This window comes from Papio anubis, chromosome 2 (assembly GCF_008728515.1).
Source record: "Papio anubis isolate 15944 chromosome 2, Panubis1.0, whole genome shotgun sequence".
In the NCBI taxonomy this organism is placed as follows: Eukaryota; Metazoa; Chordata; class Mammalia; order Primates; family Cercopithecidae; genus Papio; species Papio anubis.
Window position 1 is genome coordinate 76,443,696 of NC_044977.1, and position 26,941 is coordinate 76,470,636.

The 26,941-nt window shown below is 38.1% G+C and overlaps 2 protein-coding genes across 8 annotated transcripts in view; one reads left to right on the forward strand and one right to left on the reverse strand.

Moving 5' to 3' along the window:
* Positions 1 to 6,463, forward strand: part of THOC7 (THO complex 7) — a 30,000-nt gene extending 23,537 nt beyond the window's left edge. For 6 of the 7 annotated variants that reach the window (XM_009200403.3, XM_021934273.2, XM_031663222.1 and 3 more), the window contains exons 2-8: positions 562 to 679; positions 1,813 to 1,940; positions 2,252 to 2,338; positions 3,979 to 4,036; positions 4,946 to 5,012; positions 5,112 to 5,181; positions 6,131 to 6,461. In XM_009200403.3, coding sequence (XP_009198667.2) covers positions 562 to 679; positions 1,813 to 1,940; positions 2,252 to 2,338; positions 3,979 to 4,036; positions 4,946 to 5,012; positions 5,112 to 5,181; positions 6,131 to 6,198 — 596 coding nt within the window. In that variant the 3' untranslated portion in view covers positions 6,199 to 6,461. Of the gene's footprint in view, positions 1 to 561; positions 680 to 1,812; positions 1,941 to 2,251; positions 2,339 to 3,978; positions 4,037 to 4,945; positions 5,013 to 5,111; positions 5,182 to 6,130 lie in introns of all 7 variants that reach the window. The other variant, XM_021934272.1, reaches the window with a different exon arrangement.
* A 1,972-nt stretch (positions 6,464 to 8,435) lies between these two features.
* C2H3orf49 (chromosome 2 C3orf49 homolog) lies at positions 8,436 to 24,547 on the reverse strand. The gene is made up of 5 exons (XM_031662923.1): positions 21,954 to 24,547; positions 16,713 to 17,032; positions 12,552 to 12,676; positions 9,091 to 9,204; positions 8,436 to 8,636 (listed from the first exon to the last, which is right to left on the reverse strand). The coding sequence occupies exons 1-5, from the start codon at positions 22,076 to 22,078 to the stop codon at positions 8,436 to 8,438; spliced, it is 885 nt and encodes a 294-aa protein (XP_031518783.1). The 5' UTR covers positions 22,079 to 24,547.
* Positions 24,548 to 26,941: the final 2,394 nt, after the last annotated feature.

The window sequence follows — 26,941 nt, forward strand, 5'->3', positions numbered from 1 at the left end:
GGCATTAGCCACCACACCCAGCCTTAAATTATATGTTTATCTAACAAATCCATTACTTTTTCCCTGACCCATCTCATTCTTTTTTCCTAGTTTGCTACTACATCTTTTAAATATTTCCTATCTATTCCTTTTATCAATGCCTCTCACCAACCAAAAACATGAGCATTTGAACTTCTGTCTGTCTGGGCAGGTTATTTTATTTCCTTCATTGTACCTGAAGATTATTTCCACTCAACAACCCAGTAGACTGCCAACTCTGTAAGGACATCTTTTCACTGCTAATACTCCAGCCCTTAGAACAATACCTGACACACGATAGTCATGCAATAACTTTCTTTTTCCTTTACTATATAAATATTTTTTATTATATGCAGTAACATAAAATATGCATAACAAAATTACCATTTTAGCTGGCCATTTTTAAGTGTACAGTTCAGTGGCATTAAATACATTTACATTTTAATAATTTTCTTTTGAATAAACACATGAACAGTCATACTGGTTATTTGTGCTTGAAAGTTACCAAGAGCCAGATGGTAACATTGGCCTTCTTTCCTGCAGATGAAGTTATACGGAAGCGTCTCCTCATTGATGGAGATGGTGCTGGAGATGATCGGAGAATTAATCTGCTAGTGAAGAGTTTCATTAAATGGTGCAACTCTGGGTCCCAGGAAGAGGGGTATTTCATTTCACTGTTGTTTCCATACCAATGTCCTAATGTGATTTTAGGCCATATATTGAGGTCCTGTGAATAGATCAAATTTTCACTCACCTTAAATGTCCAGTGGAGTCAACTCTTAATCGAGAGTAGATTTTCTTGGCCTTTTCTTCTCTTCAGAGGCCTCCCATATGTTTATTAAAACATGGAGAAGGAGGATTGGTAAGGAGAAATGAAGATTAAATTCAGATTCATTAGTTTGGTTACTTTTATGATATAAGTGTTTAATAGGATAAAATATCTAAATGGAATTTTCTCCTTTGCTAATAAAAGGCTACCGCTATGTATGTATATATTAAGTTGACACAATTAACCGCGATTAGTTTTGCACCAACCTGATACACACACACATACACACACACACACACACGTATATCTAATTTTTTTTTTTTTTTTTTTTTTGAGACAGAGTCTCATTCTATTGCTCAGGCTGTAGTGCAATAATGGCACAATCTTGGCTCACTGCAACCTCCACCTCCCAGGTTCAAGCAGTACTGGTGCCTCAGCCTCCTGAGTAGCTGGGATTATAGGCAAGCACCACCATGCCTAATTTTTGTATTTTTAGTAGAGATGGGGTTTCACCATGTTGGCCAGGCTGGTGTGGAACTCCTAGCCTTAAGTGATCTGCCCACCTTGACTTCCCAAAATGTCAGAATTACAGACATGAGCTACCATGCTCAACTATATTTATTTATTTTTTAACATAGTAAACTTTTCCTCATTTGAATTTGCTTTCCATATAAATGATTTTATAGAGTGAAAAAATTGTGGGAACAGAACTGTGAAGTTAAAAAAACATCTTAAAGTATTTCTTAGTCTTTTAAACAAAATTCAAATAATTGTTTGAATAAAACGTGTATTGATAAGAACAGCAGTCCCATCTTTGCATTTGTAACTAAAGTAGTTAAATTCAAGAATACTACATTTGATAAAAAGAAAACTTAAGGGACAGATATTCTAAATTATTTTAAATAAGCAAATGATTCTTTCAGAACTTGGTATAATTTAATTAGCAAATATTTGCCTGCATTATAACAGTTCATTTTTGTCAATCCACAAGCATCCTTATTTTGGTTTTCTCTCTTTTTCATTAGGTATAGCCAGTACCAACGTATGCTGAGCACGCTGTCTCAATGTGAATTTTCAATGGGCAAAACTTTACTAGTATATGATATGAATCTCAGAGAAATGGAAAATTATGAAAAAATTTACAAGGAAATAGGTAAAGAATCTTAATGTTTCTATCTGTAATTTTATTTTTTATGGTCTAAAGGAAACAATATCTGCTAACAATTTTCTTTGATTGGTGGTAAAAGAATAATAACAATTACTGTATTAATGGAAAGAATACAGTAAATGTTAGCTATAAAAATGCATATTCTAACATGATATAGTACTTTGGGTTACAGCTGTTTTTTTAAAATACTAGTGTCTATTTTGTTACCAATAGAATTTAATTTATAAATGCATTTTAAAATTAAAAATGGATTATTGATTTTGTTACCACTATCTTTTAAAAACCTTCTCATATAGAATGTAGCATAGCTGGAGCACATGAAAAAATTGCTGAGTGCAAAAAGCAAATTCTTCAAGCAAAACGAATACGAAAAAATCGCCAAGGTAAGGGTTTTGAGGGATTTAATGTGCAAATACATTATTACTGACTACTATTTTCATGCAGTTTTTAATGTTGTGAGGTATAATCTGCAGCCTGAATCAACCTTGATTTAAAAAAAAAATCCAAATTTTAATTCCTTAGAACTATATTATTCTTTAAAATACAGAAGGAGGTCTGTGTTGAAAAGAATGTTTTTGCTGGATTATGTTGATTATCTAAGTATTTCTTTTGTTTTTCTCTTATCTCAGTATTTCTTAAGTATTAAATTTTTACCATCTTGGACCCTTTTGCCTAAATAATGTTATAGTTAATCAGCAGAGGCGATTTACATAAATATACTAGATTTATGGTTTGGGTTTTTAGTTTGTTTGTTTAATAGAGCTACTTTCCAAAAAATGAAATGGAAAAGAATTTAAACTCTGTGAGTTTTCATTAAGTACAAAGCAAGCAAACATTTCTAGACGGCCTACAATATCTAATAAGAAGGTTAAAGTTGAGTTTTGTTATAATCTCTTGTTTTTAAGTTAGAGTATATCCTTATGTAGTTCCTAAATACTATTTCAAGACAATTTTTAATGTTAGAGGCAATGCTGTTCTTAAAATGTAAATTGAAGAAAAATAAAAATAAAAAATATAATGTATAATCACAACTGTTACATTGATGTGAAAAACTAGAAGAAAATAGAAAATGTTAATGGTTATTTTGAAGTTGTGAGTTTTTATGGCTTAGGTTCTTTTCTCTGTTTTTGTTTTGTTTTGTTTTGTTTTACATAGGGCATGTATTATTTTGTAATTCAAAAAATTTGTGTTCAAAAGAATCATACTTTTATTGAATTAATATGCTCAGTTCTAAAACAATGAATGTTCACTTTTTAATGAACTAATTAAGATGAAGCTTAATTTCCTCTTTTTACAAGTTGTTTTTTTCAGTTTAAAATGTGTATGGTGAAGTTTTGGTGCCCTATTTACAGTAAGATATACCAACTTAGTATCAGTTCAAAAGTCATTTAAAAATATTTGGAGTGTTTTCGTTGGTTAATGAGGTTTTTAAGTAAATCCTGCCACTCATCACTCATCACTTCATAAGAAAGGTTAACAGAAGTTACATGACTTATCTTGGAGGTCTCAGTAGAGCAGAAAGTAGAACCTGAATTTTAAGTTATTTGCACGTTTCTGAAATCTTAACTTTTGGAATGAGTGAGAAGTGTAATTTGCTGTTGACTAACAACTCAAACTAATGGTAGGATATATTTACTGATTTTATTTTATTTTATTTTATTTTTTAGACAACTAGTGAGTAAGATCCTTCTCAGAATCAGTCTATTTGATAATCAATAATAACTTAAATTTGCTTATGCTTATGCTGACCTCTTATATTCTGTCCACGACATATAAATGGAAAAAAAGTGGGAGCTAAAACCCCTGTTTGGAACACTTTTGATGTTGTGTATCATTATAATTATAACTCAGTCAACTAAAACTGGCAATACTCATCTTTCAATGATTTCATTTCTTGATGTACTAGGGAAGTGATTAGAAGAGGTTTGTGATATTATACATTTTTGTTGATATTATACATTTTTGTTTTGATAATTCATATTCAAAAAACCCTTAGTTTGATAAATATTTTTATGTCTTTCAGAATATGATGCTTTGGCAAAAGTGATTCAACACCATCCAGACAGGCATGAGACATTAAAGTAAGTGTAGAGTTTTACTTTGAAAGGAACTAACCTTTATACATAAATGCTCATAAACTACCCTAGGCATCTCATTTTTTGCAGAATAAATATGTTTCAAAAGGAGGGGTCAGATCTTCAATATTATATTTTCCCATACTTCTCTGTTAGATTTTATTTCCCTCTGCCCTTACTACCTATATGTCTGAAATAAATGCATGTAATATGCATCAATAGCACAATGGACAAATAGAATATGGTCTTCATATATTAAAATACTGAATTTCAGTTAAAAAGAATAAACTAGTTATGCCCTTTTAAAACACAGCTCTCAAAACATAGTCAGTGAAAAGACACATAATAAATTTTAAATTATTACTACAGTCCTGAAACAAAGAATAATAACCATTTATAAAAGTTAGAACCCCCTTTCAAATATTATATACCAATACTGTATATTATTCAGAGATACAAGTATATGCATAAAAAAGAATTAGAATGATATAGTAGTTGCCTGAGTGGGAGGTAGAGGAGATAAAACAGCCCAGGATAGAGGTCTAGAGGTAAGATTCAAAGGATATTTCGAGTTAATTGGCAATGTTTTATTTCTTTTACCAAAAAAAAAAAAAACCCTTGAAGTTAAGCTTCACAATATGTATCATTTCTTGGGTCTTGTTATTTTATTATCTGTGTTTTTCTGTACTTTAAAAATGTATCCAAAAATGTAATTTTAATGAAAGTAAGTCCATATTTAGAAGTTAAGAAGAAATCATCCCCAGCTTCAGAAGTTTCACCATAATGGAGTGTTATAACTCCTTATAAGTCTTTTTTTTTTTTATTTTAAAAATCCTATCTAGTAACTAAAAAGTTAGGTATTAATTGTAATCTCTTTCCCCCATTCAGCAAAATGTAACACTGTTTTATTTCCAGGGAACTAGAGGCTCTGGGAAAAGAATTAGAGCATCTTTCACACATTAAAGAAAGTGTTGAAGATAAGGTATTTGCACATATATTTAGCCTTTGTGATCTATCTGTCTGTCTATATATCTATATATATAGGTCATCATTTGTATAAATTTTTTTCTTGTTAACACAGCTGGAATTGAGACGGAAACAGTTTCACGTTCTTCTTAGTACCATCCATGAACTTCAGCAAACATTGGAAAGTAAGTAGAAATAGTCTCAAAATAAATGTTTATGAAGATTTTTTAAATGACCCAGGAATGTATCTTTTGAAATATATATCTTGGAGAGAGAGTATACCTTCTATTTCTGAACAATATAGCTGGATGACGTTAGAAGGTACTCAAGTTCAACTTTCTTGAATATATGTAGAAAAGTCATAATTTGTGGTAATATAGGATTTAAAGATAGACATAGTGGTTTAAATTAAGAAAAATTCAAGGATGATAGATTTGGAATCTTTCTTGGTTCACTGTAGTTGATTACTATAATGTAATAACTCAGGACCCAGGCAGGCAATAATAAGGAATCAGTACATAAGAACATTTGCATACCCACTGAGTGGTGGGTACTTTGGAGAACTGGAGACTTGCTCTTTATATTCACTGTAGACAGTTAGAAATTTTTGTATTACCTGATCTTTTGATTGTTTTAAAGAATAGCCTAAGACCCAGTTTTTTTTTTTTTTTTTTTTTTTGAGACAGTCTTCCTGTCACCCAGGCTGGAGTGCAGTGACACAATCTTGGCTCACTGCAATTCCCTCCTTGCAGGCTCAAGTGATTCTCATGCCTTAGCCTCCCGAGTAGCTGGAATTACAGGTGCATGCAACCACGCCCAGCTAATTTTAGTATTCTTAGTAGAGATGGGGTTTTACCATGTAGGGTAGGCTGGTCTTGAATTCCTGACCTCTAATGATCCACCTGCCTCGGCCTCCCAAAGTGCTGGGATTACAGGTGTGAGCCACCAGACCCTGCCCAGATTTTTTTTTTTAAAGTGAAATCTATCACATAAATTTGAAAGTTTGATTCAACTAGTAGCCATCTTTGCTTTAATTGTATTGGCTAATACAGGATAAACATGTTTTCATGTGTTCATTGAATATAAAACATAGGCAAACTTGACTAAGGTTTTATGTTTCCTTCTCAATTACAGATGATGAAAAACTCTCAGAGGTAGAAGACGCTCAGGAAGCAAGCATGGAAACAGATCCTAAGCCATAGACAGGCTAATCGCCCACCACTCCCAGGAATATTGAAATAGCTACGTGACCATAATGTGTTTAAAATGTGGTGTGCTCTTGAGATATTTAAAGTTTTGGCAGTAAAATACTCTGTTTTTAAATATGAATGTGTATTTCATTCATATTTCCTCACACAAAGGAAAATGACTTCAGTATAGATTTGTTTTTATTAAAATGCATTTTTTTATTCTTAAGTGGTAGGAAGCAACATCCAAAAATGCTTAATAAAATGCTTTTAAGCTGGATATGTTTGTGCTCATTAATATTCCAGGTAGTTTTTAACTGGTAACATTGATTGGCTTACAAAATAAGTTGAAAATTGTTAGAAGTTGGCATTTCTAGGATGTACATGGGAAAATGGGCCAATTTCTGGAAATGGTTACACTTCTGAAAATGGAGTCTATGAAGAGGGTTTAGGAGGGCTATGAATCTGTGAAATTACATGCAAAATGTTTGTGGTGTATGCTTATTGTATAGAGAGGTTCCAGGCTGTTAAAAGTCACTGGTATGAGAGGTAATTATAAGATGCAAAGTAAAATAATGCGCATTAGTTTCTATATCTCGCCTTAATATGTGAGGAATATAATTCTCAAATGTTTTGTTGATCTCTTTTCTCTACTGTTTTGTTCTTTAAGAATCATTTTCAGTAGAAAACAATGTACTGATAAAGTGAAGAGTTGTTTGAAGTAAATAGTTTGTTAAGATTGTCTTGCATAGGCCAGGCGCGGTGGCTCACGTCTGTAATCCCAGCACTTTGGAAGGCCAACGCAGGCAGATCACCTGAGATCAGGAGTTCGAGACCAGCCTGACCAACACGAAGAAACCCCATCTCTGCTAAAAAAAATACAAAATTAGCCGGGTATGGTGGCACCTGCCTATAATCCCAGCTACTCAGGAGGCTGAGGAAGGAGAATCATTTGAACCCAGGAGGCAAAGGTTGCGGTAAACCAAGATCGCGCCATTGCACTCCAGCCTGGGCAATAAGAGTGAAACTCCATCTAAAAAAAAAAAAGATTGTCTTGCATAAATAATTTATTATCTTTTTAAAAATTAAGCTAAGGCTGAATCACTTGTGATTTTCTTAAGTATTTCATTACACGTGTAATACTTGTTCGGCTCCATCCTTACCATTTATTTTAGTTAAGAAACATGACACTTTGCATGAATCATACCTTAATGATGTTATATTTTTGTAATTTTAATAATAATTTTTATCTTAAAAATGAAAGTTTAAAATTAGCGCAGTTATAGTCATATTAAAAGTGTCATAATACCTATAAATACTTCCTCTAATTTCATCTGGCAAGTCATGGGAGAAATTTCTTTGCAGAATTGCTATGCTGTGACAAATGTTTCTATTTTCCATTATTAGTAAAAATTATGAAACAACAATTTGCCTATATTGACTCAGAATTAAAAATCAATTTTTTTTTTCTTTTCTGAGACAGGGTCTTGCCCTGTCATCCAGGCTGGATTGTAGTGGCTTGATCACAGCTCACTGTAGCCTTGACCTCCCAGGCTTAAGCAATTATTCTATGTCAGCCTCCCGAGTAGCTGGGACTACAGGCAACACATCACCATACCCAGCTAATTTTTAAAAGTTTTTTGTAGTAACAGATTCTCACTATATTGCCCAAGCTGGTCTCAAACTCCTGGGTTCACGTGATCCACCCACCTCAGCCTCCCAAAGTGCTGGGAGTATAGGCATGAGCCACTGTGCCCCAGACAAATACCAGTTTTTCAAAAAAGATACTTATTTTTTAAAGGACTATTGGGTAGAATTTTTTTTAAATGCTGTCTCCCCATCCCCACCCCCGTTGATTAATTCACTAGAGAGATTTTTTCAGGATTAAGTAAAGATAAGAGTCTCTTGGAAGATAACTTTTATTTATTTATTGTTGAGATGGAGTCTTGCGCTGTCACCCAGGCTGTAGTGCAGTGGTGCAATCTCGGCTCACTGCAGCCTCTGCCTCCCAGGTTCAAGCAATTCTCCTGTCTCAGCCCCCCAAATAGCTGGGATTATAGGCGCCTGCCACCACACCTGGCTAATTTTTGTATTTTTAGTAGAGATGGGGTTTCACCATGTTGGCCAGGCTGGTTTTGAACTCCAGACCTCAAAGGATCTGCCTGCCTCGGCCTCCCAAAGTGCTGAGATTACAGGCGTGAGCCACCACGCCCAGCCTAGGGAAGATAAGTTTTAAAGAATCAGGAACAAAGTCAGAAGCAGCAGCAGCAGGTACATGGGAAACACACATTTTTAAATTTATACTTCCTCTTGGTTCTCTTGGATATCCTCTGGAACTGTTTAGAAGACTGAAGAATTTCATCCCCCAGAAACTCACACCGTTGAAGCTCAGCATGTCTTTGGGCCAATAGCTTCATGGATTTATCGGTCACGGTTTCTATGAGGTCATCCACCTATGACAGATAAATACCAAGAAATGTAGCCATGTTTTGGAAAGCCTTGTCAAAATCAAAGGGATAGTTGCTTTTCCCAAGAGAAGAGTTCTGGAACTGGTGGACATTTTGCAAGTCTTAAAATATTATTCTAATTCAAGTCATAGCAAATGGAGCTTGAAAGCGTACATTTACCACCCAGTGATAAAGACGATCTCAGTTCTTCTGAAAAGAAACCTATGTATATGCCTTCACTTTAATTGAATTCATTTAATATTTATCAGGTACACAGCATCATCCTAGGTGTCCTTAGCAATCCTTTAGCCACTTTCAGAATGCCCCCCTACTAACATTATTTCTTAATGCTAATCATTAATTTCATCCCACCCATGCTGTCTAATAGGGCTGTGCGTTTGGTTAAGCCTGGTTCTCTGATGCTTCTGAGATTCAAAAGTTAAAAGCCTTTGTCCACTACCTGCATTTGAAGCTTTCCTACTGTCAAATCTGATTTTCGAAGGATGTTTTTCATGCCATGCTTCTTCTTTTTAAGTGCTGGAAAGTGTGGTCTCTTTTTTGGTGAATATGGCCCCTATGGTAAAAATGCAAAATACATCAGATTAGGAACTACCAACGTTATTTTTGTGATGGTGCTTTAACAAGAGTTCTCACCTTCGGGACATTCTCTTATAAACTGAACATTTGCCACATAACAATATTGGATTGGAGGCTGTATTCATATTATTCTCCACACCCAAGTATCTTCTTTGTGCCCAGAGCTCTCTTTGAAGAGATCTATAGGGTGCAGAGAAATGAGATTGTCTGACTCTGAAAGAATATACAGCATCAGGAAAAAAGCAGGTCTTCATAAGGGGAAGAAGAAGAAATTGCCTCTGCAGCTGCCGGGCACAGTGACAGTGTGGGGCCGTTGTGGACCAGTGCCCCAGAAAGCTCATTATCAGTGAATCTAGTTGTTAATTTGGTCTCGTTTCTGCAGGTTTCCTTATTTTCATGGCAGTCATATCTTCAAACATAAAAAGAAAGCTCTGGGTTCTTTTCACCCCATGCCTGATACTTTTCCCATTATCCCTGGCTTACTGGTTACAAGTACCTGTCCTAATAGTGTTGCAATTGGAAATCATTCCCAGGTCATGGCTCCAAGCTAATACGCCCTTTTTAGTCTTACTGAGTTTACTCTTCCTTCCCCTTGTGCTTAATAATTCACATTAGGACTATTGTGAGACCTACACAAAGTAGGATATGGGACCAGATCTGGGTCCTACCCTTTGCCTTTACATATGGAGTCTGCTGAACCACTGCTACCCTGCCAGCTTGCCCAGCTCAAATGTCACTTGCAGAATCTTCCCTGATCTAGCTAAAGTAAGACCCCTCTTTTTTCTCTTTCATAAAATCCAGTACTTTTTCCTGTTAAGCACCTAGCATACTAGCATACTTGGCAGTTACTACATTATGTCTGTGTTTATGGAATACAACTATGGCAAAATCTAGTGCCTAGGCAAGTTTTGTAAAGCAGGACTAATTGGGGCTGGTATGGACTGAAGAGAACACACCTCCTGCAGTACCTTGGTGCAGCTCCTGCTTGTTGCCTTGAGGAATTGTCCTAGTATTTTCAAATCTTTTTATTTTTCAAAAGAAAGTGGAAAACCCAGAATTTTATTTGAAATATCCTAATTTTTAAATGTGGACAACTAATTCAAATACATATATAGATTTTAAGATGAGGTCTCACTCTGTTGCCTGTGCTGGAGAGCAGTGGCATGATCATGGCTCACTAAAGCCTCAACCTCTGTAGGCTCCAGTGATCCTCCCACCTCAGCCTCCCGAGGAGCTGGGACTAAAAGTGTACACCACCATGCTCAGCTAATTTTTATATTTTTTTGTAGAGGTGGGGTTTTGCCATGTTGCCCAGGCTGGTATCAACCTCCTGAGCTCAAGTGATCCTCCCTCACCAGCCTTCAAAAGTGCCAGGATTATAGACATGAGCCACCACACCCAGCCAATTCAAATATATTTTTGAGAACATTCTGAGGGCTAAACAAACCATTTTCATAGCTAGTTGACAACCTCTGATCTAACACCATTTGATGGAAAGAAATTCTTAATTATAGCCAAATTGCCCCATCTTTATCTTTATGGTTAGTGTTATGTGTGTCCTAAGAAGTCTTTATGCTGAAGTCATGAAGATATTCTTATTGTCCTACAGGAGTTTTAAGGTTTCTGCCTTTTCCACTTAAATCTATAACTGAACAGAAATTAATTTTTGTATATGGTGTGAGACAGGGATCAATTTTTCATTTTTTTCCTATATGAATGCCCACTTGTTCCAGCAACATTTGTTCAAAAGAATACTGCTGTGTGGCACTATGGTTTAATGTGTATCTCCTCTATTTGATTGTAAGTTCCACAGAAGCAAGACCATGTCCATTGGATCACCCTATACTCCCCACCCCAAACCTACAAACTGCCTAAAACGTAATATGGGCACACTAAATACGAACCTAGCACACAAAAGGCAAAAATTCAAAACTAATATCAGTGCACTCTGACAGTGGTGTTCCAGAGCAGTACTGTTCAGTGGAACTTTCTGTGAAGATGGAAATGTGCTGTGCTCTATCTGTGCTGTATAGGACAGCCACTAACTAGGTGCAATTATTGGCCATTTGAAACGTAGCTAGTGCAACTGGGGAACTGAACTTTTAATTTTATTTAATTTTAATTAACATAGGTAGTGACATTCAGCTATTGACTAGCATATTTGGACAGTACAGTTAGTCTATAGCATAGCAATTACTACTAAGGACTCTAGAGCCAGGTCTTCCTGGGTTTGAAACTTGGCTCTGTCACTTACATGGGCAAATTACTTAAACTCTCAGTACCATCCCTAAAATAAGGATAATATTGCTACCTACATTATAGGGCTGTTGTAAGCATTATCCAACTTGATATTTTTAAAGCACTTAGAACAGAGTTTGGAACATAGCTTTAAGGTAAGTCTTATATCTAAAATAATAATAGTCCATGGTTCTATTTTTGAAAAACAGACTGGGCAATTTAGGATCAAACATACATGCATGGCCGGTCACGGTGGCTTACATCTGTAATTCCAGCACTTTGGGAGACCAAGGCAGGTGGATCACTTGAGACCAGGAGTTCGCGACGAGCCTGGCCAACATGGTGAAACCCTGTCTCTACTAAAACTACAAAAATTAGCCAGGCATGGTTGTGCATGCCGGTAGTCCCAGCTAGATAGGAGGCTGAGGTAAGAGAATCGCTTGAACCCAGGAGACAGAGGTTGCAGTGAGCCAAAATTGTGCCACTGCACTCCAACCTGGGTGAGCTACAGAGCGAGACTCTGCCTCAAAACAAACACACACAAAAACCCATGCATACCTATGGATAAGTAAAAGCATTGGTTTGGAGAGTCCTAGATCATCTACACTGCATTTTCTGTGTTGTACATATGGCTATTTACATTTTAATTTCAATGAAAATTAAGATTAAAAATTCAGTTCCTCAATTGCACTGACCACATTTCAGTGTGGCTAACAGCTACTATATTGGACAATGTATACTTGCATCTTCACAGAAAGTTGCATTGGACAGTAATGAGTTCCACTCCACATAGTATGCACAGATAGGCCAGAATGCTAATATACTAACATTTGAAGAGTGAGAAAGTCAGTTACAAATATCCAAACTCCACTGTTGCCCAGATGTAGTAGAAGCTGAACAGTTTGAGCATAGAAGTAGAAGAATCTGACCCAAAGAGTACCCTAAATTCTTGGAGAGGAGACAGAAGCAGCAGATTTAAAGGCTTATCGTGGAGGACTTATGGTAGGACAGAACTTGGTTTTCACAAAATCTCTAAACATTGAGTTATATGTAAGTCTTTAGAGGCAAATTTGTTTAGCGTTTTACCTTTTGTAGTCCTGAAGGAAGAGACGTCACAGATAACCGCTTGGTGGTTCTCCTGGCCCGAAGGAGTGTATTTCCCTGGGTTATCTCCTCTGTCTCTGCCTCTACAACATCAAGTTGTATAGTCGCTTAGAGAAAGGGGGAAAAAGGAATCTGTAAGGATCACAATGAGGAACACATTTTTCCTATTAAAAATACAGTATTCTTAGAAGATAGCATCACATGCTGCTTCAGTGGCTTTTTTTCTTTAGAGTTAAAAATAAAAAATGGATTTGCTCTTCCCAATCTTACATTTTCTCCTGCAAACATTTGCCTTTTGTTATGGTCATGACCTCAGTGGACACCAACCCGTCTTTGACAAGGTAGCCACCTCTCTCTCTCTTCGAGATTTAAGTTTTTCCCCTGAACCATTGTGGAATTAGAAAAGTAATCCTCTACTATGCAAGACCCTCCCTTGGGTATTCATTGTGGATTAAAGCAAATTTTCTCTCTATTTTCAAGAAATGTGGCTCAAGACTCAGTCATTTACATATCATTGATTCATCTTTCCTATATCCAGGGAACCTTGGATTCCTTAACATTTTAAAACATATCAATTCAGTGCTTAACTCAATAAATGTATTTATAAAGGAAACTTTAAAACACTACCATAAATTTAAGACTAGTATCATAAATAGGCATTAAAATCACTATGCTAAAAACAAAGCTATGTTATTTTTTGCAGAAGGCACTAAACCTAAGATTACTGTCTTTTTCTTTTTCTTTTTGTTTTTTCTTTTGAGACGGAGTCTTCCTCTGTCACCTAGGCTGGAGTGCAGTGGCGTGATCTCGGCTCACTGCACGTTCCACCTCCTGGGTTCAAGCTATTCTCCTGCCTCAGCCTCCCGAGTAGCTGGGACTACAGCTACTCTGTTTTTCTTAAAAAAGGGGGTCACTAAATGAGACATTTTCCTTGATGACAGCATTGGGGAAAGGGTGTTTGCAATTTGCTGTGTGTTATACTGTTCCTTCATGCTGTGTGCACACCTAAAATCATCTTGTTGCTTAAAGTCTACTGATAAGGACTTCTCTGGGACCCTCAGAGAATACATTAGCCTACTTGACACCTCCACTTGGCTATTCGGCAGGGACCTCAAGTCAGCAAGTCTAGCCAGACTCATGACTTATTTTTCAATCCAGGTCCATTGCTCCTTATCTTAGTGAATGATGCCTCCACCTTCAAAGCAAGTGGTCAATCCAGAAATTCTTCCCTCTCCCCCACCCTTCACTGTCCAACTCTTCCCCAAATCTTGTAACTTCTATCTATGCTTATTTCTCCCTTTATCTCCCCATTCCCACTGTCATGACTAATCCAAGCTAATGTCATTCCTTGCCTGAAACAATGTACGGGTGCTTATTGTTCTTCCTGCATTTGCACTTACCCTCATCCAATCCAATCTACACTATGCAGCCAAAGCTATCTTTTAAGAATGCAAATCAGATTATATAAATCCCCAGCTTGAAAGTACCCAATGGTTTCTTATCACCCTTAGAAGAAAGTTAAAAATTCTCAATGTGTCCTATGACAGACACCCTTACTACCTAATTCAACCAGCCTCTCCTTAGCTCTCTGTGTTCCAACCTCTGCTGGATTTCTTTCATTGCTAAATTGTGCCTGGTGATCTCTTGATATTGTGACTTGAACATGCTCTCCCTTATTCCTGGGAAACTGTTCTCCTCCCTCCACCTTGTGTAAGCCATCCTTATGTCTTAGACATCCTTCAGATCTCAATTTAATTGTCCCTTCCTTGGGGAAGCCTTTCCTGAGACCCCTCCCCTAAAGTTAGAGCACCCATGATTTCTTTCAATAGCATCCTGTGCTCCTTTGGAACAAATGTAATTTTCTGCATGTTTGAAAGCCCCTCTATGCTATAACTCCATGAGGCAGGGACCATGGCTGTTTTATGTGCTACTCTATCCCAAATATTGTGGCTGTCATATAATAAGTACTTAGCAGATATTTGTTAAATATATAAAAACATGTTTTGAAGGTCAGCGGGGAAGAGCAACTGATTTTGGGCTACAACAAAGGGTATTAATGTTTGAGCTACATCCTAAGGGATGAGTATATTTTCTGGAGAAATCTTAGTTGATATTTGTTATTCCAACTAAGACAAAAATAAACCAGTGCACAGATTAAGAGTAGAAATTTGATCCTCTGTTTTCTGCTGGATTCTTCAATTCCAGCCCCAGCAATATAGAAGCATATCCTCTTTGTTATTTTCAACAGAAATACACAGCTCAATCCATACCAGGTAATTGCTAGATGCTTGGATGCTTGTATTAGTGACTGCTTTTTCCAGAACAGAGAGTTTGTTTGAAATTAGTCGGCTGGAAACCACCAAGATTTTTTTTTTTTTTTCCCTGGGAAAAGCACACATCAGTTTTGTTGCCTGATCATGGTGTGTAAAATGTGAAGTTGTATGTATATTTACATACACTATAAGGGCTGTGTGTTTCCTGATTCTGTGCTGTGAAGGACATTAAAAAGCTACAGAGGATATATAAAGCAGTGAAATTATTCTGTATGATACTGTAATGGTGGATGCATGTTATGACAGGGTATGACATAAAAGTAGGTATTTGTCAAATCCCACAGAACTGCACAATATAAAGGGGGAACCATAATGTAAACTACAACTTCAGTTAATAATAATAATATATTAATATTGGTTCATCGATTGTAAATGTACCACACTAAGGCAAGATGTTAATAATAGGAGCTGTGGGGATCAGGGAAGGGAAGGTATACATGGGAACTCTACATTTTCTGTTTAATTTTTCTGTAAATATAAAAGTGCTATAAAAATAGACTCTTTCTTCTCTTTTTTTTTTTTTTTTTTTTTTTTGAGACAGGGTCTCTTTCTGTCACCCAGGCTGGAGTGCAGTGGCACAATCTCAGCTCACTGCAATCTCTGCCTCCCAGATTCAAGCGATTCGCCCACCTCAGCTCCCCTAGTAGGGACTACGGGCACATGCCACCATGCCTGACTAATTTTTTTTTAAATATTTTTGGTAGAGATGGTTTCACCAGGTTGCCCAGGCTGGTCTCAAACTCCTGGGCTCAAGTGATCCACCTGCTTCAGCCTTCCAAAGAGCTGGGATTACAGGCGTGAGCCACTGCTCCCGGCCTAGACTCCATTTATTTTTTGAAAAGCTACAGATGAGAATGCAAACATTGGTAGTATTGTTAGTCATGACCCATAGGATGCCAAATGGCATTATTACTAGTTGCAAAAACGACTTAAAATTAACAGTTCAAATATTGATTCTTCCACACAGTACATAGAAAGTAGATGCAATAAAAGTGAGCATTCTTTATGACTTACCAGTTATACATTTTTTTCATTTAATTTCCACTACCCCCTCCACTGTTAGAAGTAGCCATGTGAAAGTCTGCATCACTACTTTTTCCAGAAACAAAACTAAAAATCCCGCTTGAGTTTGATTTTCATATATATATAAATTATATATAATGTATATATGAATATACACACACATATATTTAAATAAAAAGTGATTTTAAACTGATTAGAAAGCTGTTTAATTGAACTGGGAGGAACCTCTAAGGCAATCCAATTCAGTGCTTCTCAAAAGGTATGAACAAGGTGAGGCATGGGGCTCACACCTGTAATCCCAGCACTTTGGGAGGCCAAGGCAAATGGATCACCTGAGGTCAGGAGTTCAAGACCAGCCTGGCCAACAGGGTGAAACCTTATCTCTAGTAAAAATACAAAATCTAGCTGGGTGTGGTGGCACACTCCTGTAGTTCCAGCTACTCAGGAGGCTGAGAGAGGAAAATTGCTTGAACCCAGAAGGCAGAGGTTGCAGTGAGCCGAGATTATGCCTCTGCACTACAGCCTGGGTGATAGAGCGAGATTCCATCTAAAACACACACACACACACACACACACACACACACACACACACAGTATGAACATACAAGCCAACTGAGGATCTTGCTAAAGTGTGGCTTCTGACTCAGAAGGTCCCAGGTAGAGCCTGAGATTCTGCATTTCAGACAAGCTCCTCAGGGCTGCCATACTTTTGTAGCAAGATAATCCATCCTAATTTCACTCTTCCTCTTGGCCTCAACCCAGTGACAAATTGCCCGAATTTGATTACCATTCTCTGAAAGCTTTCTCATTTTTGCTGTAAATAACTTGGGAGATGGAAGCTCCTTGACAATCCTAGGGAGAAGGCTCTGCATGTTTGACAGTAGGGCTTCCTTATGGTCAGTGGAGCCCTCTTTGCTGGTACTTGCTAGCTTGCTTCTACACTTGTAGGACAGCATCCTCCCAAAAGCAGTCTTCACTTTCGTCATCAAATTTCTTTTCTGATTTTGTTGACTTTCATGAAATCCCATGTCACTATCACTGGATGACTCCTCTTTAGGGACCAATACATTTTGTTTTAGTAAGTTGGTAGACACAGCTCTATGCCATCTAAACAAAATAAAAATGACTCATATTAGGGAAACTGAAAAGTTAAAAATGAATAATTTGAATCATTAAAACACAAACCTCAAATGTGAACCAATTATACAATTCAGAAAAAAAAATGAAATTGAAGACCAAGAATCAAATCACAGAAAAATAAAGCCAAAGCAACTACTTGGTGTTTTGTTATCAAATTATAGTAATCTGGCTGCCATTTAATTTAAACACAATACTGTTAGAGGTAGGTTATATTATTAGCTTCATTTTACTTATGAGTAAACTGAGACATAGGTTAAATTAATTGACCAAGGACTGAATGCAGACTTTAATCCAGGTCTGACTGTTGGAATCCATGAACTTACATTGGCAAATTGGCAATCTTATTTCAATGATAGTTTGAGATAGTTTTTGCTAGATTTGGCAGTTTCAAAGTGAAAGTAACAGAAGATGAGAGAGTCTGCTAGGGTAGTCAATAAGGAGTAAACTCCAAGGCCCCATAAATACTGCATTTACATAAAACACTCATTTAGATAACATACTATAAATTCATATATAGCGACTACGTGTACCATCTTCATAATTTTGGCATATTTTATTATATGCAATAGACTAAACAATAGACAACATTTCCTGATAGCTTTCTGTGTGCTAAACACTCTTCCAAGTGCTTTCATGTGTATAATATAATTTAATCTTTATGTTCTCATCTCTACTTCACACATGAAGAAATTAAAGCTTGGAGAGGTTAAATATAATTTATGTCCAGATTATCTGATTCTGAGGTCTGTGTTGTTAATCACTATGCTAGAATATCACCTATACCGTGATACAATTATTACCTAATGTTCTTCCTCAATTAACTATTTTTTGTTAGCTTCACTCCAAGTAATAATACCCATGAAATTTCGGTATTTTTTAAAATTAAAATTTTAATGTCGAGATCATTATAGTTTCACATGCAGTTGTAAGAAACAGAGGGAGGGGGCCGGGCGCGGTGGCTCAAGCCTGTAATCCCATCACGTTAGGAGGCCGAGGCGGACGGATCACGAGCTCAGGAAATCCAGACCATCCTGACTAACACGGTGAAAACCCGTCTCTACTAAAAACACAAAAAATTAGCCGGGCGTGGTAGCGGGTGCCTGTAGTCCCAGCTACTCGGGAGGCTGAGGCGGGAGAATGGCGTGAACCCGGGAGGCAGAGTTTGCAGTGAGCCAAGATCACACCACTGCACTCCAGCCTGGGTGACAGAGCGAGACTCCATCTCAAAAAAAAAAAAAAAAAGAAAGAAAGAAAAGAAAGAAAGAAATACAGGGAGATTCTGTGTGCTCTTTACCTAGTTTTCCCAAATGGTGACATTTTGCAAAACTATATTTTCACAACCAGCATGTTGACATTGATACAGTCAGGATACAGAACATTTCCAGTAACACCAGGATCCCTCATGTTTTATAGCCACACCCACTTTCCACTGGTCCCCCCTTTCTTTTGTTTTTTTAATTTAATTTTTTTAAATTATACTTTAAGTTCTAGGGTACATGTGCACAACGTGGAGGTTTGTTACATATGTATACATGTGCCATGTTGGTGTGCTGTACCCATTAACTCATCATTTACATTAGGTATATCTCCTAATGCTATCCCTCCCTTCTCCCCCCTCCCCACAATAGGACCCAGTGTGTGATGTTCCCCTTCCCGAGTCCAAGTGATCTCATTGTTCAATTCCCACCTATGAGTGAGAACATGCGGTATTTGGTTTCCTGTTCTTGCGATAGTTTGCTGAGAATGATGGTTTCCAGCTGCATCCATGTCCCTACAAAGGACACGAACTCATCCTTTTTTATGGCCGCATAGTATTCCATGGTGTATATGTGCCACATTTTCTTCATCCAGTCTGTCACTGATGGACATTTGGGTTGATTCCAAGTCTTTGCTATTGTGAATAGTGCCACAATAAGCATACGTATGCATGTGTCTTTATAGCAGCATGACTTATAATCCTTTGGGTATATACCCAGTAATGGGATGGCTGGGTCAAATGGTATTTCTAGCTCTAGATCCTTGAGGAATCGCCATACTGTTTTCCACAACGGTTGAACTAGTTTACAGTCCCACCAACAGTGTAAAAGTGTTCCTATTTCTCCACATCCTCTCCAGCACCTGTTGTTTCCTGATTTTTTCTTGATTGCCATTCTAACTGGTGTGAGATGGTATCTCATTGTGGTTTTCATTTGCATTTCTCTGATGGCGAGTGATGATGAGCATTTTTTCATGTGTCTGCTGGCTGTATGAATGTCTTCTTTTGAGAACTGTCTGTTCATATCCTTTGCCCACTTTTTGATGGGGTTGTTTGTTTTTTTCTTGTAAATTTGATTGAGTTCTTTATAGGTTCTGGATATTAGCCCTTTGTCAGACGAGTAGATTGCAAAAATTTTCTCCCATTCTGTAAGTTGCCTGTTCACTCTGATGGTAGTTTCTTTTGCTGTGCAGAAGCTCTTTAGTTTAATTAGATCCCATTTGTCAATTTTGGCTTTTGTTGCCGTTGCTTTCTACTTATGGCTAGCCATAAGTAGAAAGCTGAAACTGGATCCCTTCCTTACTCCTTATACGAAAATTAATTCAAGATGGATTAGAGACTTAAATGTTAGACCTAAAACCATAAAAACCCTAGAAGAAGACCTAGGTAATACCATTCAGGACATAGGCATGGGCAGGGACTTCATGTCTAATACACCAAAAGCAGTGGTCCCCCCTTTCTTAAACCGGCATCCACGAATCTGTCTTCTGTGTGTGTAATTCTTGTCCTTTCAAGAATGTTATGTAAATGGAAATATACATCATGTAATATTTTGAGATACGCTTTTTTCACTCAGCATAATTCTCTGAGCATTCATCCAGGTTTTGTGTATTAATTGTTCATATCTTTTTATTGCTGAGTAATACTCCATTATATGAATGTACCACACTTTGTTTAACTACTCACTAATTGAAGGATATTTGGGTTGTTTCCAGTTTGGGGCTATTATGAATAAAGCTGCTATAAGCATTTGTGTATAGGTTTTGTATGAACATAAGTCTTCATTTCTCTGGGTGAAATCCTAGGTTTTATATTATGCTATTACATTATATTAAATATATAACATATATTTCTAATATGGATTAAAACAAATTTATAACCATTAACAATGTTCTTCATATATTACCTAAAATACCTCATGTACCATCATCAGTAGCATATGTACTACTCTCCAGGAAAACACTGTTCTAAACGGAACCCAAATCATTCAGCCTTTTTCTGTAATGAAACATGGGGAGTAGTTCAGTGAGAGCCTAGACACTGGAGTTCAATGGTATTGGTTCAACTCGGGACAATCCCCAACTCTGTGACCTTGAGCATGTTAGGTAACTTCTATAAGCTTTCATCTTCTCATTTGAAAATGGGCATAGTCTTTTCAGAATTGTGAAAATAAAGGGAAATAATTCATGTGTTTGGAATCTTAAAATGCATTCAATAAATGATACTTTTTATTACCATGTGGATCAGAACAATGCAGAAAATGTAAAAGGCAAGGAGAGAGCCCACACTAGAGGGCAAAATAAGAGAGAAGCTAGCAGCCTCCCTTCTGGGACCAAGGGCAGGGTTCTGCAAATTGTACATGTACGACTTCTAGGGGGTGCTATTCAATTTCATAGTTAGACTTGTGTACAGTTATTATAATGATTTTATGGCAGGTGGCAGTAAAATGTCCTGAGGAGGGAGCACCATTTCCTAATTTGCCCAAAGATAACTTATGGGCTAGGATAAATCTCCCGTAAAGCCCTCTGAGATTCCTTTAAGAATAATTTAATTTTTAAGTGATTCTACTACTATAAACATGTACACACATATACATACTCTGACACAGAACAACGCAAATACAATTTCAGAAGATTCAGGAATTTCGAAGACCACCCATGTTAAAAGCCCAGTTCTAAGTCGTCTCAGAATCTCTAGAAGTTGTTTCCCATTCCCATCCTCCCCACTCTCATCTCCAATCTATCTAAAACGTAATTAACAAAGGTGATTTAGCTCCAGAGCCTAGGAATACAACTGCTGCAACTTCTGATACGAGCAGAACCCTTCCCTTTTTATGTTTTTTAATATTTTTGTGTTGGTACTGAATTTATTTGGTTGTATTGCTTCCCCCGGAGCTCCTACTTTTCACTGAAAGTGGAAATCTCTGCAGTATTTTATTTTGTCCATGGAAGTTCCTAAGCTTGGTCTTTGATGCTTCCAGGACTCATTAAAACACCTCACTTCTACATGTCTGAACTATAGTCCATGGACCTGGTAAGAAAGAAGCGCAAAGAAATTGGAAAATAAATCGCCACACTGATTTTCCAAATTAAAATATATTATATTTTGGATGTTTCATACCTGTCTGTAAGGTTTTGTCACTGACAAAAAAATAGCAGGTCTAAGGCAGTTTTAATGTTAAATTAAACAATGTGTCCATAGTGAAATGTGATTAGTACATATTTCAGCAGCCCAAATTGCTGGGATAGGAAAAAGAAAGCACTGATCGTGGACATATTTTGAAAAATGCACTAATGACTTTTCAAAGTAATAGTATTTTCATGGGATGTGAGATGTCTAAAATTCTGATGCTGAAATATCAACATAGAATCAGTACTTATTTTAGTCTCCTATGCCACATTAAAACTCAATTTCAAGTGTAAAGGAAATGTTTTCCTTGTTACAATAAAGACCTTTCTGATCATAAAATGAACCTTACATTGTCGCACTAGATTTCTTGATCCAATGCAGTACCCTCCCCAGCAATCCATCCAGAGTCCTCATTTTTAAATGTAATGCTTAAAAGGACATGCCACTATGCCAAACCCAAAGACTCTCATTTGACAGAAAAGGAAATGAATCTCTGTTACCTACCTTTCTATCCCCTTCCTTTTGAATGAGCCATTTTTCTTCTTGAGTTGCTGGAATCTTCGGCACTGTCCAACTTTTCCATAGGCAATCTTAAAGGGTTCTGGTAGATACAGCTGAGGTCGGGCCATTGCTGTCAACTTCACCTGTAGTAGCCGTTTTGGACTGTTTCAGTTCTCGAACTTACAGACTTCGATGCAAAATCATCCAGTGACTGAATGTACTGTCAAAGTGTGGGCTATTTGGAATAAAATATGTAGGAAATTTTTAGAGCCTTTCCCTTATTCCCTTCCAAGTGTCAGAGACATTATTTGTGGGACTGGCCCTGTTTACAGCTTCACAGAGGTCACCAATGATGTATTTGACTGAGCTGTGTGAAATTCCATGGACCTCTGTGGAACACTTCACAGATTCTTGAACAAGGCAAATGCTGAAATGATGATCTGATTGCATCAACACTGGCATATGGATCGCAAAAAACAAAACAAAACAACAAAAAAACCACCCATGCACTAATTGACCACCACATTCAGAAGTCATATTTGACCTCTGAAGGGGAAGGCACCTATAGGAATACGAATGATCTGTTGATTAACACAAGTTGAGCTTCTGTTAGAGCTCTCAGCTACAGCTGGTGAATGTTCTCCGTGTCCTGTGGGACACATGTGACAAGGCCAGTTGTTGTTTGGACATCTCAAAATGTACGCCAAGGGTGGTTTTCATTACATCTCAAAATGTACCCCAAGGGTGGTTTTCATTACATCTTGGAATTTTGTAGTGGTATCTCAAAGTACATTGCTGAATTGAAGACCTTGAACCACCCCTCCCTTTGAACATTGCCCCATTTATTTCGTGGTGAAGAGCAAATTCTGCCTGGGATGGAATTTCTCACCACAAGGTGGCAGCAGACACTAGGATTTAGTCCTGTCACCCTCTCGCGCTTTGAGTTGTTCAGTCAAATAACCAGATGCTTAACAAGAAAAACTCCTCTAGAAAGGTTCTGGGAGTTACAACAATTACTCTGCTTTCTGTGTTTGCATTAATCAATAATCTGGAGCATACTTCTCAAGCTTTCAAGTGCGCACAAATTTCCTGGAGGTCTTTTTAAGATGCAGATTTCGAAACAGTATATCTGGGGTGGGATCCAAGAATTTGCACTCCTAACAAACCCCCAGGTGATGCTGATGATGCTGGACGGCACTTGGAGTAGTGAGGGTCTTCTATGTTTCAGTACTGGGGCAAAGAGCTTTAAAATGCTCTAGAATGAAGTGTATAATGTTGAGGGGCTAAGAGAGTGGATTTGGGAATTATGCCTGAGTTCTCATTTCTAGCTTAGCTATGTGACCTTGGTCAATTCATTTTAACCTATCCATACTTGTTTTCTCATCCCTAAAGTGGGACTAATCATAGTGCCCAAGTCATAGTTTTACAGCAAAATTCAAGTGAAATAGAAATTCTGCTGCAGCAGAGAATGAGACCCAGGAATCCATATTTTAGGAGAGTGGGTGCAGATGTTCCTCTGCCCCTTATTTGAGAAGCGCTGAAGTACAGTGTATCTAATATGCCTTGGCCAAATGGACATGTGCTCCTCCCTGGTCTGTTTTTCCTCATCTGTTGGCATCCTCAGAGCACAATAAGTAATAGGTGCTTGAATAAATGAATAATTTCTTTAGCAACAGGGCAATATTTTTCGTGTAATTATTGGCACTCCTGTCTGAATTCTGTTGTATTTAATCAATTATCTAGATAAATGAGATGAGTTTTATGCTAGGAAAGAGAGCTGTTTTTTATTTGTGCATGGGTGTCTATGTGCATGTCTGTGTGTGTGCATGTCTGCATGTATGTGTGTATGTAATAGGCTGAAACATTTGCTGCTGTGGCATCTGTGACAAAACTTGTAGGTTCCCAAAGGAGTCCTGAAGCAGATGATAGAACTAGGAAGAGTGGGATGGGGGGAAAGAGTTGGAGTATAGAGAGACATCAATTTTGAGCTGTGTCTGGATTTACATTCTAGATCTACCCCTTCCAAGCTTATGTGTCCTTGGGCAGGTAACGAAAACCTCTTTGGACCTTCATTTTCTTGTTCATAAAATAGGAATAATAACTGCTACCTCCCAAGATTCTTTGAGTCATTCAGTTATTTGACAAATATTTGAATGCCTAGTGGTTGCCAGGCACCACCCTAGACACCAGGGATACTGCAGTGAACAACATACACAAAATCTCTGAACTCATATAACTTAATATGCTGTGGGAGACGCAGATGACAAACAAGGAAATGAACATTTTAATTTCAGTTGGTAGTAAATGTTATGAAGAAAGTAAAAGAGGATGACGGGATAGAGTGACTGAGGATGAGGAGTGACTTCAGATGGGGCATTAGGAAAGCCTGCCCAATGAGGTCATTGGTCCCGAATGCTGAATGGAGAAAAGAGCCAATCATGTGAAAATTTGTGTGACTCGGGCAGATGAAATAGCATGTGCCAAAGCCCAGAGGTGGAAGAAGCCCAGTGTCTTTGAAAATGTGGAAGAAAGTGGCCAGGCGCGGTGGCTCACGCCTGTAATCCCAGCACTGTGGGAGGCCAAGGGGGGCGGATCACGAGGTCAGCAGATCGAGAACATCCTGGCTAACACGGTGAAACCCAGTCTCTACTAAAAATATAAAAAAGTTAGCCGGGCATGCGGGCGCCTGTAGTCCCAGCTACTAGGGAGTCAAGATTGCGTCACTGCACTCCAGCCTGGGCGACAGAGCAAGACCGTCTAAAAAAAAAAAAGAAAGACAAATGTGGAAGAAAGTTAGGGTGGCTAGAGCAAAGAGGTAGATGTGTGATAAGCTGGAGAGGGCCAAACCTCTTGAGTCCTATGGATCAGATTAAAGATTTTTGTCTTGATCTTCAGAGCAATGAGGAGTTGAGGGTTTTTTTGGTTTGTTTTGTTTTTTTGAAACAGCAACTTACTCTGTCACCCAGGTTGGAGTGCAGTGGCACTGTCTCAGCTCACTGCAACCTCTACTTCATGGGTTCAAGTGATTCTTGTGCCTCAACCTCCTGAGTAGCTGGGGTTACAGGCACGTGCCACCATGTCCAGCTAATTTTTTGTATTTTTAGTAGAAACAAGATTTCACCATGTTGTCCAGGCTGGTCTTGAACTCCTGAGCTCAGGTGATCCACCTGCCTCAGCCTCCCAAAGTGCTGGGATTATAGGCTTATGGAGGGTTTTTAGGGAATTTCTTCATATATTTGTTCAGGGAAATGGGATTCAGTTGTGAAGAAAATGACTAGAATCCTTGCCCAGGAATTACAATTCTAGTGGAGGACGCAGACAGCAAATACGTTACCCAATGGAAAATTTTTTCAGGTACTGATAAAAAATGCTATGAGAAAAACAGAAAAACAAAAACAAAATAAAAAAAAGAAGAAGAAGAAAAGAGAATAAAAAATAAATAAATAAAAAGAAAAACAGGCCAGGCGCGGTGGCTCATGCCTGTAATCCCGGCACTTTGGGAGGCCGAGGCGGGCAGATTACGAGGTCAAGAGATCAAGACCATCCTGGCCAACATGGTGAAACCCCGTCTTTCCTGAAAATACAAAAATTAGCTGCACATGGTGGTGCACGCCTGTAGTTCCAGCTACTCAGGAGGATGAGGGAAGAGAATTGCTTGAACCCAGGAGGCAGAGGTTGCAGTGAGCTGAGATCAGGCCACTGCACTCCAGCCTGGCGACAGAGCGAGACTCAGTCTCCAAAAAAAAAAAAAAAAAAAGTAGAAAAACATGGTAGAAAGTGACTGGGAGTGGTCACTCCTCCAAAATGATCAATAAAGATCGCTTCAGGAGATGGTGTTTGAAGTGAGACATTTAATGTTGAAAAAGAGACAAACTATGTTGAGATCTGGGAGAGGTATTTCCAAGGCAAAAAACTACATGAGCAAAGGTTCACAGGCAGGTGCAAACCAGCGTGTTTGAGGGCAGGAAGAAGACCAGTGTGGTGGGAACATAGGTAACATGGGGAAGGCATAGTTATGCATATGTTTTTAAAGGTTGCTGTGTGCAGCTTGGAGAATACATTGGAGAGGAAAAAGTGGGTGTTGAAAAGTCATTAGGTAGACACTTGGTCCAGGCCGTTGACAGATGGGGGTGAGGAGTACCAGAAGTGTGCAGATCCAGGTAATATGTAAGAAGTTAAATACTGAGATGAACTAGGATATGGGGGAGATACAGTTTGGATATGTGTCGCTGCCCAAATCTCACGTTGAAATGTAATTGCCAGTGTTGAAGGTGGGGCCTGGTGGGAAGTGTTTGGATCATGGGGCAGTTTCTCACCCATGGTTTTGTACCATCCCCTGTTACTGTCCTCATGATAGCAAGTGCATTCTTGCAAGATCCGGTTGTTTAAAAGTGCGTGGCACTCCCTGCCCTCTCTCTTGCCCCTGCTTTCACCTAGTGATGTGCAAGCTCCCACTTTGCCTTCAGCCAGGATTGTGAGCTTCCAGAGGCATCCCAAAAATAGATGCTGGTGCCATGCTTCCTGTACAGCCTGCAGAACCATGAGGCAATTTAACATTTTTTTCTAGTAAATTACCCGGTCTCAGGTATTTCTTTATAGTAATGCAAGAACAGTTAACTATAGGGGATTATAGAGTAGAGAGAAGGAGATACTAAGTTGGGGTGTTAAGTTGTTGCTGTAGTCCAGTGGTTTAACTAAAGGGGGAACAGTGGAACTAAAGAGAAGCGCACCCATTCAGGAGTCCTTCATCAGTCAACTCTCCTTATCAACTACCCTTCACAGGACATGGCTTGGAGCTATATGCCTGTGTGATCATTCCCTGGACATTTGTAAATGTCCCTCTGAAAAGCCAAAAAGCCAGCTGTAGCAGGAAAAAATCAGGTCAAAACACAATCTCCCTTGTTCTCAACATTATTCTTCCATTGAACATGTCTGAGATTGCATAATCCTATTCAGGTAACCATGACAACAGTTGACTCCTATTGAGATAG

Coding starts and splice junctions, on each gene's coding strand:
- C2H3orf49 (XM_031662923.1), bottom strand. CDS start 22,078: ATGGCCCGACCTCAGCTGTATCTACCAGAACCCTTTAAGATTGCCTAT. Junction 12,677..16,712: donor GAGAAAGCTTTCAGAGAATG/GTAATCAAATTC, acceptor CCTTTCTCTAAG/CGACTATACAACTTGATGTT. Junction 8,637..9,090: donor TAGGAAAGCTTCAAATGCAG/GTAGTGGACAAA, acceptor TATCTGTCATAG/GTGGATGACCTCATAGAAAC.